General features: G+C 36.6%; 1 protein-coding gene and 1 long non-coding RNA gene across 2 annotated transcripts in view; one reads left to right on the top strand and one right to left on the bottom strand.

The window, feature by feature from the left end:
* Positions 1-6,733, bottom strand: part of SGCZ (sarcoglycan zeta) — a 187,572-nt gene extending 180,839 nt beyond the window's left edge. Inside the window, exon 1 of the mRNA XM_087418255.1 lies at positions 6,611-6,733. Within this exon, the coding sequence (XP_087274381.1) occupies positions 6,611-6,733 (123 nt within the window). The remainder of the gene's footprint in view (positions 1-6,610) is intronic.
* Positions 6,734-9,669: 2,936 nt separating this feature from the next.
* On the top strand, positions 9,670-11,208 carry LOC147913336 (uncharacterized). The gene is made up of 3 exons (XR_015548831.1): positions 9,670-10,229; positions 10,655-10,754; positions 10,994-11,208. It is a non-coding gene; the product is annotated as an uncharacterized LOC147913336 (long non-coding RNA).
* The last annotated feature ends 10,217 nt before the right edge of the window (positions 11,209-21,425 follow it).

Below are 21,425 nucleotides of genomic sequence, written 5' to 3'. Positions count from 1 at the left end.
TACGATGCAAATTTGTCTGTAATTTCATCTATTACAATGTTTTAATTATTAAATGTCACACATTTGGCAGCAAGGTCATACTGGCATCTTAAAATAAATCAGAAATTGTTTCTACAATTGCCATTCTCTGGGAGAATTTAGTTAAGACTAGTGTCATGTCTCACTTAAATATGTTAGGCTAAATGGTAAAATCTAAATGAAAGTCTATAGATTAGATAATAGTTTAGTATTTATGCTGATTTACTGATTCAGTAATTTTAAGTCAAGTACTATCTTATCTTGTTTTTCCGAAATCAGGCTGAACTATTTAGGGGTAAAGGAGTATCATGTTTTGAATTCACTATTAAATGGTTTAAGGAAAAAAGTATGTGTATATATATACACATATATGTATATATATGCACACACATATATAACATACATACATAGAGAGAGAGAGAGAAAGAGAAAAAGGGAGAAAGCAAATGTTGTAACCTGCATGCAGGATTCCCGGGTATTCCTTGTACCATTCTTACAACTTTTCTGAAAGTTTGAAATTATGTCAAATTACTTCAAAAATGTAAATGTTGGATTACATCTTGGATGTTATAGTTAACATACAAATGAAAGATTAATTATTTAGAATCTTTCTATAAACGCCATGAAGTGGTTTCTAAAGCTAAATGTCAAGATTTCTTGGCTTACCTCAGTGTTTGCCAAGTGTGTATGTTCCTTGGGGGAGGAGAGAAGGACTTGTTCATAGTAAATCTTAGAAATAGAAGTAGTAGAGGATAGTTTCACTATTGTTATTAGTAATTTGATACAACTAAAGATCCAACATTATTGTACAATTCGTGTTAATTGGGAGTGAAGCATGAGACAGAGCAGGTACTGGATAATAAGGATTTCTGATATTCTTTATGTTGTCAACATAATGTCTTTCTTGCCTTCCTTAGATTTCCCTGATGATGTGTAAAGTGAATAATTACTAAAACCCTAGCATATGTAAAATGAATAATTACCAAAGGCAGAAATCTAACTTTTCTTTTCCTTCTAAAATGGAAACCCTAAGTGATAATTCTTTTTTAATCAACCAAGAGAAAGTAGTAGTACTCAATCAAGGACAGTTTAATGCACGAGTAAACTTTATTTTTATAGCAAAGAGTGCCACTAGATTCTTTGAAATCAAAGATAAATGAATGAGTCTTGGTCCCGGTGCTCAAGGTGCTTATAGTATAGTGGGAAAGAATAGCACAAGATAATGCTTGCCCACCCAGGCAGGAAAAGTCTGATTGCTAACTATAGTGATTAGAATGATAGATTTCTGGAGGCAACCTCGCTTTCAGACATAATTCATGGTACGGATAGTACTGGGAGCTTAACATACATTTAAATTTATTCATAGAGCAAGAAGGTAAAATTATGTAATTTTAAAGATGTTTAAATTAAGTTTCAGAAAAAATTAAGCAATTTTCCCAAGGTAATATTTTTTAAAGTGTTTAAACTGAGTTTTACACATGGATCTACCTACTTCTAAATCCCTCTTTCCACCTAAATTTTTCAATAGTTTTATTGGTTGTATTTATCTTTTTCAAGAATATGTAAGTGAGTAGATTTGAAATATGGTGCTTTTAAGTACATATTTGTAATTCACATGTTCTAATGTCATTTCACTAAACCCATATGAACAAGCGTACAATGAAAATCAATGGGCATCCTACAGCCATCTTCTCAGAAAAGAAGATATTTAGAAGGAATTCAGACTGGGAGTTAGAGAAAAAAATACAGCCAGATATTTGGGAAAGGAGTTGTGCATTACCTACAGTTAGAATTAGGTCTCTGGCATAGGCAATTGGATGGCCTGAATAGATGAATTCCTTAGGGAACTTAGAATTAATCAGCTCTGAGACCTTAGTCCTCCAGACTTAGACTTCAATCTGACCATATGAGACTTCTTACTTCTTTAGAAGACTCTTTGAGTCTTGTGCATCGGAGGCCAGGAAAGAGGACAATGCCCATATTACCAAATGGGGCTTAGCACTACAAGGCCAGGGATTTTTTTGGAAGGGCTTCCTCCGAAGACAGTACAGAGTGAGAGAAGAGAGAGCACCTCAGTGAACCAGTGAATGATGAGAGAACACATTCCTTATGATGACAAAGTAAACAAATATTTTCTGGATCTCAGTACTTAGTATATCACGACTCTTTGGAGCTCCTAGTTTGTTTGCATCTTTTGGATACTGTGTTGGGTGCTAGAAATTGCAGCACCATATTTCTTCTAAGTGGAAAAGCCAACTGCCCGAAGATCACCAGGAACACACTTGTAGTCAAAAATTTTAGGTCTATTAACTTGCTGCAGCAAGGAAAATCAAACACCATGAGGAACTATGAAAAGTCAATGCAAGAGTCAATTCGAATGGGCTTGTCACTGTGTCTGAGAATGGGCTGTCATTTTTGATAGGGGTTAAGGAAGCAAGCATCTGTTGTGGATTGAGTGTTGTCAGCAAACAGAGGCAGTTTGATGAGTAGGTATCTTAAGTTTTATCTAGGCATCAGGAGGAACAAAATGGTGTTTGAGCTGTCATCAATTAATAGTCAGTTATGTCAACTGCAAGGCAAGAGACTGCATTATGTTCTTGTTCCTGTCTAGAGTCAGTCATGATTACAAGTAGTCTTGTTCTTGTCTCAGTCCATCCAAGTCATGGAGTGACCTCATCTGATTAGTGTTGATAGCCTCTGAAATGTTTTATTTCCTGCAAAGAACACTGCACAATAGCTGTTGGTTGCTAGCAGCTAGCTGTCAGCTCTCAGGGCCAGTTTTCTCTTTCTTACAAGTAACATGATATATAGTTGTATAAACCTTAAAAAGGTTTTTAAATTTTTTCTTATCTTCATTTTACTTTTTTCCAACTTTAAATTTGTTTCTGATATTTTAACAGGACACCCTTCATGAGATATTTCTTTTAGAATTCATGACTGAGAAGGTCTTTCTCTCTCTTCCAATAATAAGCCATATATAACTTATTCCACTGAGCTCTTTTTCAGGGATGACTAGACACATTAGAGGTGGTTTTGTATTCAACTGTAGCAAATTTATTAATCTTGTTGGAATATCACATTTTTATTTTAATCCTGGAAGCTGTTTAAAAGAACATATCTATATATCTGGTGAATCATCTAATTATATTCAGAAAGAAAGTAGAAAATGCAAACTCAGATTGTAAAATCTAAATAGATTTAAATTTATCATTGTAGTCATGATATGACCACAAACTGTAAGTGAATCTTTGTATATAAAATGGATCTATGCTAAATATATCTATGTTTCATATCTATGTATATATGTAAATACATATATATAACAAATGAAATAAAAATAAATTTTTATCTTATAAATTTGGACCTTGCTGAAATGAAATTGGAGAATTCGAAATCCACCTCCCTTCCCTCATTCCTTACTCCTTTCCAAGCTTTTTTCCTCACTTGTGTAAATAAAAGTGAATAAATTGAGACAGTGCTTCAACATCTCTTTTCCTTTTAAATGACTATATAATTGGAATCTTATACTGTAAGCTCACTCTAGATCCTTTGGAAGAAGACGGTTTTGGTAGGAAAATATTTGGCTGCTTAAATAGAATTCATTAGTCATGCTTTTTAATGTTTATTCTCATGGAAAGAATAGAAAACAGGATTTTATTTGATGTAATTTAACGTGTTTATGAGGGCCACTACTGTAAGAATGTCTGTTTATTTGCTCACTTAATGCATGTTTATTAAACACCTGTTACGCACGAGGGGCTGTGCTAGGCCCAGAAGACATAGTAGCAAGTGTGGATTTATCCCTGTCTTCATAGTGCATACACTCCAGTGAGGAGCGCAGGGAAAGTAATTTGTTTTCATTAATCCTGCAAAAGACCTAAATTGTTATTTGCTATTTGTGTGTTACACACTGTCCAAGACCAAATCTTTGTTGTAGAAAATCACTGCATTGTGAATCCCTGAGTCAAACCATTTGAAACCTAATGATCTTCCTTTTAAAATTTGTAACCAAATAGTAATATTTAATATTTTCTCAGTTTTGTTGACATGCATGGAATTTGTAAAAAAATAGGTAAAAGTAAGTGGTCTGTTGATTTGAAACAACTAAACCTCAAAGCCTCTTTTGGATGTTAACTCCAGTTGTAAATAGTATAATGGAATTGTCTTTATAAACAAATATTTCTTTGAAAGATATGGAAACTTACTAGTATCTTTATAAATACTAAACTTTTTTTTTAAGTGAAGCTAAAATAATATTCAAGATCTTTTGGAATTTACTGATCACTAATTAAGTTTCTTCTTATCACTGAGGCCAAAGCAGTTCCTCTTGAAATAAGTTCTGGGATTTGTCTCTTTTTTTTTACTCTCATAGGACATTGTTCATATTTTCACGTACTTAATATTTCTACTTTCTCCGACTTTTATTATTATAAGTTGTTTGCCTGATTTATTCCCTTACTAAATTGATTGCTCAATTATATTGTGGAGAAGGGAACAATATTCTAACTCTGATTATATTTTCTAAGACATGAGGTATTGAATCAATGTTGATTGAGTTTAATTAAGCAATTAATTAATATCTGAGTAATTAAGTAATACCTAAAAGATTTTTGAACTGTTATATGTCTATTGACAAATAACTATTCCTTTTTTGTGGTAAAGTTTTATTTGGAAATATTTTCAGTCTCAAATAAGAGTCACAAGAACATTAAAGAGCTTCTTTATAACCCTCCATACAGATTTCTCATTTGTTAACATTTGAGCACATTTGCTTTATCATTTTTTCTCTTTATTCATATATACTGTAATATTTTTCCTGAACCACTAAGAATAAGTTGCAGACTACCCCTAAATACTTTGTATTTCCTAAGAATAACAGCATTTTCTTACTAAATACAGCACAAATGTGAAAATTAGGAAGGTAACACTTAGATAGCATTATTGTATAATCTACAAACCTCATTCATATTTCATCAATTGTCTTAATAATATCCTTTATAACAAAAGCAAAAACAAAATTGAGTCCAGGATCCAAACCAGTCCACTCTAAGATCACACATGACATTTAACTGCTATGTCTCTCTTTAGACTCTCAATCTGGAATAGTTCCTTACTTTGTTTTGTTATCACGACGTTAACATTTTTGAAGAGTAAAGATGAGTTATTTTGTACAATGTTCTTCAATTTGAGTTTCTCTGATATTTTCTCATGACTAGCTAGTAGCTCTACATTTTTGTCAGGAATATCATGAATTCATATGTTGTCTTCCCAGTGCCTTAAAGTGGGAGGCAAATGACTGTGGTTTACCCCATTACTGCTGTTATTAACTTCTGTCACTTGGGTAAGGCAGCCTCTGCCAGTTTGTCTACTGTAAAGTTACCATCTTGCTCATTGTAATTTATAAGTACTTTATAGAGAAGTATTTGAGAATATGTAAATATCCTGTTTCTTAACATTTACCACTATTACCAACATACTTTGATGGTTCTTCCCTTAATCAAGTATTACTATGATATTTGACAAGTAAAGATTTTTCTTTTTCCTTTTTTTATTTTAAAGTGGTAAAAACAGGTTTTATTCAGGACTACTGCAACAGGGGAAAAGAGATCTCAGTATAGAACTGGACCTATTTCCAATACAGCATGGACAAGTGGGGATTTATATCCAAGGAACAGAGTTGGGGTCAGTGGATGGAAAAGTACTAAGAGGAAACATCAGGAATGAGGGAATTCTGGTTAAACAGGCCTATCAGGATTCTTGCTGAAGGCAGGCCATGGTGGTCAGACACCTAGGGTGTGGGATGAGGAATCCGATCAGATATTGAGGATGGGGGGGTTCTCTGTAAACAGACTTTGCAAGATTCTTGCTACAAACGGGTGATACAGGCCAGACAAGGACAGAGGAGCTGACTAGAGGAGCTGACTTAAAGTTTAGTCAAGGACAGAGTCTTCGTCAATAGTTATTGTGAAGCCAGTTAAACTGTGGCATCACTTTGAGACTAATCATTCAGGGTTTAAAGAAAAAGGAATTGAATTATTTTAACTGTAGACATTATGAGCTCTTGAAAAGCCAAAAATTATTACAGATTTTCAAACTAGAAATGAAAAGGCCACTAAAGAATCCTACAGGTAATTTCTAATGAGGTAAATATCAATCACTGTACCCCATATAACAAAAAGTGCTTTGGGGTATTCCCTGTCTTTTTTAAAGAGTAAAGCATTGTTGAGACTAAAAGCGAGGAAACTACTGTGAATCATCCCTAGACATACTAGGTCCGTTTCTTGCTCTGACCTCATGAAGAGCCACTATTAGCAAATCCCAAGCACTTGTACAAGGCCCTGGTTGGGGCTATGTTTTTGGTTCTTTTAGGCCAGGAAGCTGGTTTTTGGTGACTTGAGGGACTTTAACCACAGTTAGCTTTTTTCCTCTTTTTTCTTTTTCTCACTTCTTTTTTCTTTATTCTTTTTTCTCATTTTTATTTAGTTTGTCGGTATTGTTAGGTAGTTTGTTTAGTTAGTATTGTTAGTAGTGTCACTGTGCTGCAGGTCCTCGTGGCCATCCCTGCTGATCAGGAGACCCACATAACAACTACCGGCTCCTCAAGACCATCAGCCAGGGCAGCTTCACCAAGGTCAAGTTGGCCTGGCACATCCTGACTGGGACAGAGGTGGCTGTGAAGGTCATTAGCAAGAGTCCTCCAGCCTCCACGGACCATTCCTCGAAGCTTAGAGCATGAAGGAATCATGCTTGAATCTCCCCAAAATCATGCAGCTGTTCGAGGTGATCAAGACCCAAGAAACACTACTTGGTCATGGAGCACGCTAGTGTTGAAGAGGCGTGCAATTACCTACCGGCCATATGAAAAAGAAAGAGGCCGGAGGAAATTCCTCCAGATAGTATGCCTCCAGGAGAGTATCATCCACAGAGACCTAAAACCAGAGCACCTTTGGGATGCTGCTCTGAACACTGAGGTTGCAGCCTTTGGCTTTAGCAACAAGTTCACCATTGGCCATAAGCTGAACACCTTCTGTGGCAGTTCCCCTTATGCTGCCCAGAACTCTTCTGGGCCCAAAAGTACCAGCCTGTGGGGATGTGTGAGCCTGGAGCCATCCTCTATATGGTGGCCACCAGGTCCCTGCCTTTTAATGGACAGAACTTTGGGGAGCTGTGGGAGTGGGTACTGAGCAGAATATACCATATTCCCCTTTACATGTCTGTAGAGCATGAAAACCTGCTAGAGAGATTCCTGACCCTCAACCCCCATGGCAGAGGCACTCTAGAAGACATTATGAAGGAGTCATGGGTGAACATGGGCTAGGAAGAGGAACTCCAGCCTTACACTGAGCTATTCACCGACTGCAAGGACACCCAGCAGAACTGAGGTGATGTTATCCATGGGTCACGGGTGTGACCAGATCCAAGACTCACAGACGGGCCAGGAGTACGGCAATGTGATGGCCACTTATCTGCTCCTGGTCTGCAAGAACCCCCAGGTAGAGGGCTACACCGTCACTGTGAGCCCCACCTTCAGCTGCTCCCCAGCTGCAGTCTTTCTCGGTTCAGTCTGGGTCTCTGTCAACCCAAAGAAGAGCAGTTTTAGCGAGCCTGCCACTCCCACCTTTGCTTTGTTCTATAAGTCAGAAAGTCAGCGGCCTGTGAAGGATCAAGAGTCAAGGCAGAAGGCCAGCATCCCAGTCAAAGTGCCTGCCAGTTCCCTACCTGGCCAGAGACAATGACCACTCCCCCAGCCAGGCCCCAACATGGCCAGAGGCTTCCCCCCTCCCCCCACAGCACCAGCTGCAGTGGTGGAGCCCCAGACAGAAACAACTGCCTCCAGCCGGGGATCCTCCAAGGCAAACCACCTCCACGTGGGCAGCCCAATGGTGTGCCGCCCTCCCCCTCTGGCAAAAGCCAGGGCCACTAGGAGGTTCTCCAACCTCACAGTCAGACACCTGGGTTTCAGGTTGGCCAGAAAGAACCAGCATGGAGATCAAACCAGAGTGGAGTCGATGAAACTTCACATGGTAGACAGACGAGGCAGGAATAAAAGCAAAGAATGAGGGGAGGTCAAGCTATACTCCCTGCATTTTCAATATCGAGCATGGCATGGAGCCCAACGACATAGTGCAGGAGATCCGTCAGGGGCTGGATGCAAAGACCTGCGGGCGGGGGGGAATAGTGCAAGAAACATACGCTGCGGTGTGTGCACAGATGGCCAGTCAAGAGGATTGTGTCCAGTGGAAGATGGAGCGTACAAACTGCTGTGGCATTCTCTGCACGGTATTAAAATCAAGGTGGTATCTGGTACCTCCACGGCATTCAAAAGTATCATCCAAAAGAACCACTGAGCTTAAAGGGATGGCCTGGAGCCTCCTGGGAGACAAGAGGGGAGGCTGGCCTTATCGTCAAGCTAGCCCTCTGCCTGGGACTTCGGTGAAACTTCAGAGACTGAACTGTTGTCTTGGGGCAATTCTCCCCTCCTCTGCTTTTCTCTGTCTTTTCTTCCATGGGAAGAAGAAGATTTTCTCGTAAATTACTCAGCTTCATCTCTTCCACGTCTTGTAGTAAACTTCAAGCTCCAGAAAGTTGTACCACAGATATTCTGCTCCTGTGCGTCCTCCCTGTGCCACTGTTTCTTGTTTGTACAGTGCAAGAGGTGGGTCTGTCCACTGTGATGGTTTTCTTCTTTTAATAAAACGGCTGGGGCAGTCCTTGTAAGCGGCCTGACCGAGGTCAGCGGCCCGTTCAGCCCGGCGGCCCAGGGGGCGCTCTGCGGGGAGCCAGACCACCAGGGTCCGGAGGGCGGATCCTGGCAGCCCTGAGGGATGGGGGCCATGGCGGGAAAGGCGGCTTCGAAAAGGCAACTTGCAGGTTCCCAGGTACCCGATATTTCCGTTTAAGCCAGTGAATTCATGACTTCAAATACCCATCAGGGAGTTTCGGCTTGGCTTCCAAGGAGCGTCAGTAACCGCCAGGACCGCGAGTGCCGTTAGCTCCACCCCCACCTGGGGGGCTGGCCTCAACCGGCGCCGCGCTGCGGATGCCCGCGGGGGCAAGACGTCAAGAGAGGGGCACGGAGGGGCGGGGGCGAAGGGCGGGGGCGGGGCTAAGGGGGCGGAGCGAGGGGCGGGGGCGGGGCGAAGGGCGGGGCCTGGAGTCCGAGAGGGCCTGCTGTGTTCCTGCCCTGCTGATGCAGGCTGCGGGAAGTGCAGCGCCCTTTCTGGGTCTTTGAGAAATTTAACTTTGGCCACGACAAAGTCCCACCACCAGCATCGGGTGGAGATGCACTACCATGATCACAGAGTGAGTCCGGCCGCGCTGAGTCTCCGCGGGCGGAAGAGGCTTGGGGTAAGCCCTGACAAGTAAAGAGAAAACTAACACCATCATTCCCTCTGCATTTATTAGTTGGTGTTCTACCATAAATGCAATCTTTCTGTTCTCTCTTATTGCTTAATTGCAAATTAATTAATTAAGTAATTGACTACTTAGGGGCTTAGAATATAATTGGGCAATGAATTTAGAGACAAATCAGATAAACAAATTATCATTAATTATTTAATTAATTTATATTTATATGGACTAATTGATTCCTATTTTATTAAATGGGTTAAAACCCATTACTATTAATATTTATTTTGATGATGAAATTGTCCCACATCTAGTGCCTGTGTGTTTTTAACCTGTACCCATTCACTCTTTGAAGATATACGTACTTTCTGACTGTATTTATGCTGGAACCTGTTGATGTGGTGGTAAGGTGTAGGGGAGGGGATGCCTACTATAATACTGTGATTGAATCTCAGTCCCTAGGGGGCCTAGACCACAGCCCTAGGCTGTGACCTTCATAAGTGTTTCAAGAAGTCTATAGGGGGCTGGAGTTGGATAATTGCCCTTCTTTCAAGTAGATAAGACCCTTGTAAGGGTTTTTTCACCCGGAGAATAGGTCTTTGTTATGGAGAACACTCTGGGCTTATTTCAAAATAGTTACTTTTCTTCCCTGCCAGAAACACAACAGAATTTTTCTTGGATCTTCACAGTGAGAACCTGGTGGGGTCCCTGGAGGTAAAACCCGTGAAAGTGTGAAGGCTACCCTAAGCCTGGGCCCCTGGGGGTTCTCACCTTTGGACTAGTCTACAGGTAGCCTCCACATGTTGGTCAACAGTACCATGTCAGTATTCCTACCAGATGAGGCTGCAGCACCTTCACTCCAGGTGAGCTGACCTTGGCTGTGAATCTCTGTATTTGCCTGTCCAGATTTCAGAGTGGTGGTTTGCCCTGTGACCTCAGTTCTCTGATGAGTTCAAAGGAAATTTGTTAGTATTCAGTTTGCTAAGCTGTTTTTCTTGTTAGGATGGAAGTGGTGACTTCCAAGCTCTTTACATGTCAAAGCTGAAGCCAGAAATACTTTCCCCTTCATTTTAGTTTTTAAAAATATTTTTAAATAGTTTTAAATATATATATATATTAGAATTGTTAGCCCTTTGTGATATTTACTGCATATATTTTCCTCCAGTTTATCAGTTGTCTAGTGGTAGTTTTGTCACCCATACATATCCCTGGCTCACTGACATGTATTCCTAACAGATAAACTTAGCTTTGGCCCCCACCTAACATCTTCCTTTGAGGTGTTTTTCAGCTGAGCTGGGCCTCTGTCTCAGAGAAATCGCAATGGCAAACCGCTCTAAACCAGCTCTAACCCAACCATGGGAGCAGTGCCTGGGCAGAAGGACCTGGAGGTAATCTGAAGTTGCCTCTGCTTTATTACTGTATTACTATTACTATATAAATCTCCCCTTCCCCACCCCACCTACCCCCACCCCCGTGTACTTTGCTAGGCACATGCGGTGCCATGTGCAAAGGAGTTGAAGGACTGCACATGTACCAACTGTTCTGGAAGTCTCTGCCCCTTTCCCGGAACCCTGATGACGCCACAACCTCTTGCCCTTTAAAAGATCCTGATTTCTCTGTCTTCCAGGAAGAAGGTGTTTTAGAGCAAGAGCTCTGCCTCCTCCATTCCTTGATCAACAATAAAGTTTCTGCTCTGCTGTTCCAAACCTGGTCTCATTCTATTGGCGTGAGCGACTCCGGGCCAAAGGACCCACTTGCGGGTCACCGGTCCCTTAGGGCTTGGTAACAGTTTGGCCATACAATTTTTTAAGTTAATCAGATTTATCAGTCTTTCCCTTTATTCTGTCTGAATTTTGTGTAATAGAAAGTCTTTCTCTATACTAAGATTATACAAAAAATTCATCCATCTTTTCTTGCACGTTTCATTTTTACAATTGGATCTCTTTTTCCTCTATTTGAACTTTATTTTCATGAAATGCTTGAGGTATGCATCTAAGTTTACCATTTTTAAAATGGCTATTCCTGTAATACCAGCACTATTTATTATAAAAGCCTAATTTTCCTCAGAGATTTGATATGCCATTTTCATGATGTAATAAATTTTCTTATATATTATTTTCTATCTCTCAATTTTTTATGTTATTCCACTGGTATATCTTTCTATTCGTGCCTCATTACCACACTTTATATATATTTAAATATATATCTCATGTTTTAATATCTGGTAGGCCAATTCTCCCTATAGACTTAGTTTTTCAATAGTTTCTGAACTTTTCTTACATGGTTATTTTAACAAATTAAGTTTAGTATCAGTTTGTTCAGCTCCATAAAAATGCCTGTTGGAATTTTTGCTGAGATTTCATTAAATTTGTGAATTAAGTCAGGGAGGTCGTGTTGTCCTATTCAAGAACAAGAGTTGTCTTCCCATTAGTTGAAGTCTACTTTTGTGTCTTTAAGGAGCACTGAAAGCATTCTTCATGTAATTTTGCGTATTTCTCCTTTATTCCTAAATATCGTTTCTTCTTTGTTATTCTTATAAATGACATTTGTACTCCTATTAATTCCTCTATGTGTTTAGGGCAGATTTTATTTTCTAAAGATGGCTACACCAATATATCCCAGCCTACATACTCTTACAATATGATATTGATATTCCTCCATTGAGGGTTGGGGTTTGTGTTCCCTCCCATTGACTTCAGATGTACTTACAACTATGTCAGAAGTGATCCTATGTGTCTTCAAATACACAAGAGTCTTCAAAGACTCGCTCAGAACACACAGTTTTAGAGGTCTGCACTGCTATATCAGAAGTCCAGTGTTTTCTGATTTTGCCATGTTAGAGAGACCATCTGAAGGGGTCATTGAGAAATAGATAGGAATCCTGGCTGTTTCACTCCTAGCTGTTTATATCTGCTATTAGTGGAAATGCCTCGATTATTTCCCTACTGAATAATATGCTGGCTTCAGGGATAAGGTATGTAGGTAAAGACAGAGATAGAGTTTGAGATAGAGATAGGGAAAGATATAGATATATTCATGTTAACAACTATCCATTATTACCTATTTTGAGGAGGTTTTTTTCTTTCTGAAGTGGATGTTTAATATTGCCAAATCTTTTTCAGATCGTCCCTTCCTTTCTCCTTACATATATTAATGTGGTATATTAACAACTTTCTTAATATTCAACCAACCTTGCATTCCTGGAATAATCTCTACTTGGTGGTGTGTTTTTTCTATAAATGTTTTAGGATTCTGTTTACTAATAAGTTAGTATTTTTGTATTAATATTCATAATGACATCCATCTGCACTTTTAAAAATGATTTTGCTACTCTTAAAAGAATATGAAGTGCAAACTATTATAATGTATCTAGCATGGTTTGATTGCTTTTAAATATTAAAATACATCATATCAAATACAGAGTATATAGTTCAGGACTACTAAAAATGTATTATATATTAATTTTTGGTTGACTACAAAGCAGTATTATTCATTTTTTTAAATTTGTTTTTCTCAACCAAGCTTTTATCTTTAGTTTTCTGTGAGATCCCACTAAAAGTAAACAATAAAAGCAAAAGTGACTGCTCATAATTTAAGAACACTCAAATTATAGATTATAAATTTGATCACCCACTCAAATTACTTAAATTGGGAAGGATACTTGAGTCCAAGCAGCTGTCTTGGCTTTATTTTAAGTAAAATTAAACACTTGCTTACTTTTTAAAAGGCATCATAGGCTAGTGGTTAAAGATATAAATTTTGGAGTCATATAAATACTTGATTTGCATTGTAGTTCTATTAATAACTGGGCATGTAACTTCACACAATTTAACTAACTTACCTAAACTCTTTAATCCTGTACTTGGTAGGGCTATTTTAAAGTTAAATCACACTACACAGAAAGGACCTCACAGTATCATATATATGGTGAATACTCAAAATACTCCAGCCATAGAAGAAAAGAAGAAAAGTGGTAATTTTCAACATCTATTGGATTGATTGAACTAGTGTATTTAAAATTTAGACCTCTATGACTTTAGGTGATATTTGTAATTGAATTTAATGTTGAACTAAATATGTTTAAATATTTTATAGCCTCTACATTATCTATAAGAAGAAAGTTTACTTTGGGATTCCTAGGGATTGCAGTGTATAATGACTTAGAATCAGTGCTGATCTGTTCAAAATATGTTAATGTTTGAAATTTTTTTAAAAAGACAAGTAAAGACAAAAAAAGTAAAGACGAGTTTAGGAAATATTTCTTTGGATATAGGTTAGGTTTCAAATTGCTGAGATATCTTTGTCTCCATTCACAATTAAGGAACATTACAGAGTAATTCAGAGGGAGTTCTGCTCCCACAGTTGTGGCCAACAAACTCATTTCAGAGCTCTGTTGGGGGGTTAAAAGATCTTTTGTTTGATAAGGTGACAAATTTGACACAAGAGCTAGCACAAAGGAGAGGAAAGGAGAGTTTTAATGGCTAAGAGTAAATCGGCATAGAAACACAAACTTCTCAGTTCTCTGTAAGTCAAAAGAATTCTAGAGCATAGTAGACAAAGACACTTTTTATCAAGTGGCTATTAAATGCAAGAAATTGTCCATTAGATCAGTCATCTGATATTTCTCACTTAGCCTATAATATCACTTTAATTGACTGTATTAAATTTTTCATAAATATAATGACTACCAAAAATCAGATATTCTGCCAAGCACAACGCAATAATTCATTTAGCTATTTAAAGTTCCTGAAGCAAATAAACTATATATATAATTGACCAAATTCTAAATATGAAAAATAGTAACTGCTGAGAATTTATATAATTCAATTAAGATAACACAGCTAGTAAGAAGATTTGAATAAATTTGAATATTTTTACTTGTTTTCTTTTCACCACTAAAGTATCTTTTATTTATATTCATGTTAAAAAATGAGAATTTACATGTTAATACCCATACAATTAATTAATAAAGAGCATCTTGGAAACTCTATTAGGCATACTTGTTATGCTGTTAGACTTCTTGGGATTTTTTGCTTATTAAGTAGCAAACACCTAGCTCAAAGGTTAGCATATAGTATCCACTGAATAAGTATATATAAAATAACTACAGTAATTAATAAAACTCATATATATTGGCAAAGTTTTAAATTTTTAAATTCTCTAATACAGATACAGCTTCCATTTGTTCTACCAGGCATAGGATACAAATGTAATATGGAAGCCCCACAGAATGAGAAACTTTGGACTGCCTGTCTAAGCATTTTTGCTGCTCACAGTCGTGAATCTATCATTGCATAGACGTTATAAATGAAACACACAAACGAATAACTTAGTGTTGAAATGGAGGTGTGTAACGTTTACATTATGGAAGCCAATGAAATTACTCATCTTGCTCTTTTGTTTCATATAACAATGTTTGAAATATTCAAAGAAATAGTAAGATCCCTCTCAGATGGTAGGCACCTTCAGGAAATCTCTGGCATTATTCAAATTTGGAATTTAAAGTAAACTCGGCCTTCAAAGAATCCAGATGTCCACAAAAGAGTATAATTTGTTGTAACATATTCATGGGACAATTAGTGACTAAGTCTCCTGAATAAGAGATCAGAGATAAGTACTATTAGAATCATTAAAAAGTCTTTTTGTAAGTCAATCAGTTCAGTTAAGTGATAACATTTTCTGGTTTTAGAAAGAAATCTTTGGTATAAAAACTATTTCAAGGGACCAGCCCAGTGGAATAGTGGTTAATTTGCACACGCTGCTTCGGCGGCCCAGGGTTGGTGGGTTCAGATCCCAGAAGGGGACTGACACACTGCTCATCAAGCCATGCTGTGGTAGCGTCCCACTTACAACATAGAGGAAGATGGGCGCAGATGTTAGCTCAGGGACAATCTTCCTCAAGCAAAAAGAGAAAGATTGGCAATGGATGTTAGCTCAAGGCCAATCTACCTCACAAAAGGAAAAAAAAACTATTTAAAATTTGTATTTTATGAATATATTCATTAAAATCACTCTAAATTTCCACAATAATTGATCCTGAATTTTTATATATATGTATATTTTATATATATATATTTGAATATTTCTAAATTTTGAAGCATTCTCTCTGGTAATTAACCTTTCAGCCTTTCTTCTCCAAGTGTGAACAAATAATTCTTCTTGCAAGCACACATTCTCCCCTTGGCCCTATCAATCAATCAATCAATCAGTCAGTCAGCAGACAGTCAGGAAATCAGGAACCTGCAAGTTATGCGTTGCCAACTATATACTCATCATAATGATAAGGTGAGACGTAAAAATTAGGAAACATTGTTTTTTACCCTTATATTATTTGCTGTGCACCTGTATAAATTAGTCTTACCTCTATATTATGTCTTTTTTCTATAAAGAAGAAAACAAAAGCTAAATATATTTAAGATAATCTTTATATGCCATGAGAATTCAAAGGGAATAGAGATGAATATGGGCTAGAATAATACGCAGAAAATTAAGGGAGGAGAAATTCAAAGATCCTGAAGGGACTTTAGGATACATAACAAGAAAGGAAATGAGACCCAAACATCAGGTTACAGATTCCAAAGACAGTATTTGTGGAATTCCCAAAGTAAATAGTTCCAGGATGAGTATTGAGAATTACCCGAAGACTGAAAACGTGAATGGGAAGTCAGTTCATAGAAACCTGTGCCTTAGGTTGAAGACTTTATGATGAATATGTATATCCTATCTGTGGGTATCTATTTTAAAGAAATATCAGAAAATTAATTCCATTATTCATTCTTTGGTTAAACAAATATTCACTGTTTATTCTGTGCCAGATAATTTTCTATGTCCTAGGAATAGAGGAGTGAATGAGAGAGATAACCTATGGTTTCACAGAGCTTACATTTTGGTAAGGTGAGACAGAAAACCCCATAAAACAAATAATAGTTATATATCACATTGGCTGGTGAAAAGTGCTATGGAGTAACATAAAGAATGGAAAGAGCACAGGAAGTATACATGGTTGGGTGCGATTTTAAGCAGGTTGACAGGAATAACCTCACTGAAGAGGTAGTATTTTGAGCAAATACCTGAGGAAGATGAGGGAGTGAATCTTGCAGAATTTTGGAGCTAACTGGAGGAAAAAAACATTAAGGCAGAGGAACAGGAAGTGCAAAGGCCCGGATACAGTAACGTGTTTAGAGTATCAGAGGACCAGCAAGGAGACCTGTGCAGATTGAGCCAAAAGAGTAAGGGAAAATGAATAGAAAACGAGGCCAGTGAGGTAATGAGGTGGGTTGTAGGGGCAGTTCATGAGGGACCCATTAGTTAATTGTAAAGGTGGTTACCTTCATTCTAACAAGGCAGAGAGCCACCATAAGCTTTTGGGTAGAGGAGTGACATGACATTTTCTGATTTATAATAGAGAGTGCCACTGACTGAAGTGTTGACCATAAGCTTAGGATGGCAAAGGATGAGAGCAGAGAGATCAGCGAAGAGGCTATTGCAATAATCCAGGGGAGAGAAAATGATGGCTTGTACAAAGATAGTAGCAGTGGCTTTGATAAGAAATCACATTCTATGGTTTAGTACTTGCTGATCTATTGCATGAGGTTAAGCAAGAAAGAGGAAAAATTCCTAGATTTTCAGTTGAAGCAACTGGAAAGACAGAGTTGGGATCTACTGAGATGGGAAGGATTTTCTGAAACTTGGAAGGAAGGTTATGAATTCCATTTTAGACATGTTAAATTTGTAATTTGTATATGACTACTAAGTGGTTATTTTGAGTCCAAGTTGGATATACAATTCTAGAATTCAGGAGAGTGGTCTGGGTTAGAGATATTAATTTGTGAGTACTCAGCATACAGATGGCATTTCAGGCAATGAAACCCAAGGTATTCAGAGAAGATAGCAAAAAAATGAAGCCTCAGGACTCTGGCCCAGGGGATCACAACATTATTACGTCCAATGAGGTAAAACCAGCTAAGGAATATTAGACATAGAAATAAGGCAAAGAAGTGTGGTATTTTGGAAATCAAAGTAAAAAAAATACTTTTCAAGGAAGGAATGAGTACTTGAGGACTAAAAACTGACTACTAGATTTTGCATAATCCCTAAATGATTTGAAAAGACCAATTTTAGTGGAATACTGGGGCAAAAGATGGAATGAAAGGCATCAAGAAAGAATGAGATGAGAGGAATTGTAAAAAGTGGGCTTAGACAAATCTTTCAAGGAATTTTCATGTAAATGATAGCAGAGAAATGTAATAGAAGCTAGATGGGGTGTTTTTAGGTGGGAAAAGTGATACCGCATAAGAGAGGATAGAGAATTGCTAGGTTGACGTTCTCTAGTAAAATGAGGAAGATGGATTTAGTGTATAAGTGGATCTTCTTTAGCAATAAGAGGGAAGGCACATACGCACATAACGTTCATCAATCTGGTAGAAAGAATTTGAGGAAATTCTTACCTAACTGAATGTATTTTTTTTAGTAAAATAAGAATTGACATCTGCTGTGAGTAGAATAACAGTAGGTATAAGATAGATAAGTAAAGAAGGAAAAGTATAAAGCAACCATTTAGCTGAAAAGAAAATAGCCTCATTGGACTGTTGGACACTAAGGGTAAATTTAGGATTAATGGCCATGAATTTATGGAGAAACCAGAATACATACTGCTGTGTTTTTCTTCAGACAAATTCATCTGTTTGATGAGACATGCAGTAGCCGGAAAATTAGAGTTTTTCCAAAGGAGGACGAGGAAGTAAGAGAAGGATAACGTAGTTGAGAGTGTATGAATGGACCATGGAATTTAAGCTGGGAAAGGATTGTGGAAAAACATTATGGGGTCATGGAACCTGAAAATATGGTGTCGTAATTGGACTGTAAAGTCTGGTGAAGTCAAAATATTGTTCAAGTTTTGGAACAAGAGAAAATGAGCTGCAACAGTAGGAGTTGAAATAAAAAAGGGGGTTGTTTGGAGTGGAGATTATGGAAGGTGTCAGTTTTGGGCAATGACAAGTTCTAGTGACCATCATGAAAGTGAGTCATTGAGTTTGGGCTAAAGAGAAAAATCACTGGAGAAGAAAAAAATCAATTGAGAGGCCAAGAAACGGGGACAGTCATTTACATGGATATTTGGCATGGATTATGGTGGGAGGTGTGATGAAATAGAAGGATGACATTTAGTGCTAAAAGCTACAAATCACAATGTAGTTATAACAGTTGTACACTGAAAAACACAGCTGTGTAAAGCAGGAAACTATTGGAAATAAAAAGAGAAATAGGTAGAAACACACTAACAATTAGATATTTTAACACACCACTCGGCATAAAAAACGTCAAGCGGCCAAAATTATAAGTGAAGATGAAGATTTAAGCCTCATAATCAATAACATAATCATTAAGGAGATCAGCTATCTATCTATCTATCTACCTACCATCTATCTATCTATAATTCCATCTATATTTCTATCTTTCAAGAGATCTTTATATTACATCACTAGAAAGCATGAGTAAGCACCATAAAATAGAATTGTTAAAATAAAACTCTCTGATCACAATGTAAAAAAATTCAAAATTGATAATAGAAATTTAAAAGGCCTTCAACATGGAAATAAAATAATCTGCCTATTAAATAACACTTGAGTTTCTGGCTGCAAGAGATTATATAAACAAAATTATACAATTGTGGATAATAATAACAATAAAAACTCTTTATACCCAAACATAAGGGAAATATTTAAAGCAGTAATCAGAGGAACATGCAGAGCCTTAAACATGTTTAATAATTATAAAGAAAGAATGGAAATGAATAAATTAACTGAAATCTGAACTAACTGAAAATCAGAGACAGAAAAATAAATAAGCCAAGGAAATCAATAAAAAGGAAATAATAAAGATAGAAGCAGAAATGAATGAGGTAGAGAACAGAAAAATGAGAGCTTCAATTGTCTTTTCAAAATGCTAGTCCTTGGAAAAGCTAATATCATCTACAAACCACTACCTAATATAATCAAGTAAGAAAAAAAGCATCAATAATCACAAAGATACAAAATAAGAAATGACAAGGGAAAAATAACTATTGAAACAACAACAAACATTGAGACGAGCTTATTTTGAGGACTTTTATGTAAATAAATTTGAAAGTAAGATGAAATGTATAATTTCCTAGGAAAGCACAGTTGATGAAAATTAACTACATTTGAGATAGAAAACAGACCAATTTCCAGAGAAGAAATAGAGAAAGATAAAATGCACCAGATTTAGATTGTTTTACAAGGGAATCTACCCAGCCTTCAAAAACAGTCCCCAATGCTACATATATTGTTTCAGAGCATGGGAACTGAAAAACATTTCCAAATTATTTTTGGCAAAAAACATAATATGAATATCTAACTCAGATAAAGATGCCACAAAAAAAAAAAGAAAAGAAAGAAAATTGCAAATCAGTGTTACCTATGAATATCAAGGTAAATATCCTAAATAAAATTTTAACAAGCAGAATTCAGCATCATATTAAGAAAGTAATAATGCATAATCAGGTAGGATTTATTTAAGGAATGCAATGTTGGTTAAATATTGGAAAGCTCATTGACATAATATACTACATTAATAGATCTAAGAAACATATGATTTTTTTTATAGACTTTAAAAGCCTTTGACAAACCCATTTGTTTCTTTAAAAAACACTTAAAAATAAGAATTAATGGGTGCTTTCTTAAATGATACAATATATTTATATTGATCCTTTACCCAGCATCTTAGTTAATGGAAAATGACTAAAGAATTTCCACTAATATAAGGAAAAAGGCAAATATGCACACTATTTCCACTACCATTTATAATTCTTATAAAAGTATCAGCAAACGCAAGCCCCAAAAAATCAATTAGAATCTTAAGAACTAGAAAAAAAATACTAAACCTATTTCTATTTGCCAAAGATATGATTATATACCTAGAAAACCTTGGAGAATCAATGAAAAAACTCACCATTTTAAATTAACAATGAAAGCATTCAGTAAGGTAGCAAAAGATAAAACTAACTTACAGAAATCCATAGTCTTCATAGATTACACTAACCATAACTAGATAGAGGATATAATGGAAGAGAAAACCCTATTTGCAATAGCAACACACAACTTAAAAATGGTGCAAAACCTATATGAGGAAAACTTGAAAGTACTTCTCTAAGTCACAAGCATAACCTTGAGCAAATGGAAAGACATCTGCTCTCAGATAGAATAACTGAATAGCATAAAGATGTCAGATTGTCTTATTATAATTTATAAAATTCATAAAACTCCAGTAACAATATTAATACACTATTTTTGGACCTAATCAATTTGATGCTAAGTTTATATGAACAAATAAGCATGTAATAATAGCTAGGCAAACACTGTAAGAGAAAATCTACAAGGGGAGAGGTGTCTTGCCCTACTAGATATTAAAATATTAGAATTAGAATGTGATCTTAATCTTCACTTCTAATAATTTTGAGTACTTCTAATCTTATCAACCATTTGCATTCTCTCTTCTGTAAGTCTGTCACATTCTTTAATCAGGGGCATGAGAATTTTTCCTTATTGAAATATGCAAGCTTTATATATTACACTAACATTTTACCTGCCAATTTATTGTGAATATTTTTCCAAGTCTGTGGTTTGCAGTTATTATGTCACTGGCATTGTCAAATACATTGACCTTTACTTTCTTCCATTGCTTTGATGTTTTGCTAAGAGGCTTTCTTCAATCAATATTAGATCATCACCTATATTTTTCTATGACATTTAGGTGTCATAGTTTTTGCTTTAACCCTAACCCATCTAGAATTTAATTTGCAATATAATATGATGAACTGTTATCCAAATATATTTTCCAAGTAGCTAGAATTTATCAATTCTTTATTTATTTTGTTTGCATTTACTTTAATTGAAGAAATATAGTCATAACAATCCATAGTAAAGAGTTGTACAATGTAAAATGTAAAACTACCCTTCATGCTCTCAATTCCAATCCCCAGAATTAACTATTTTAAAAATTTTAGTGTGTATTCTCAACGATTCTTGACACATACTTTACTA

This window comes from Ceratotherium simum, chromosome 28 (assembly GCF_057802395.1).
Source record: "Ceratotherium simum simum isolate JZ-2026a chromosome 28, ASM5780239v1, whole genome shotgun sequence".
Taxonomy (NCBI): Eukaryota; Metazoa; Chordata; class Mammalia; order Perissodactyla; family Rhinocerotidae; genus Ceratotherium; species Ceratotherium simum.
The sequence above is the reverse complement of the archived record's forward strand: the minus strand, read 5'-3'. Positions and strand labels throughout refer to the sequence as shown.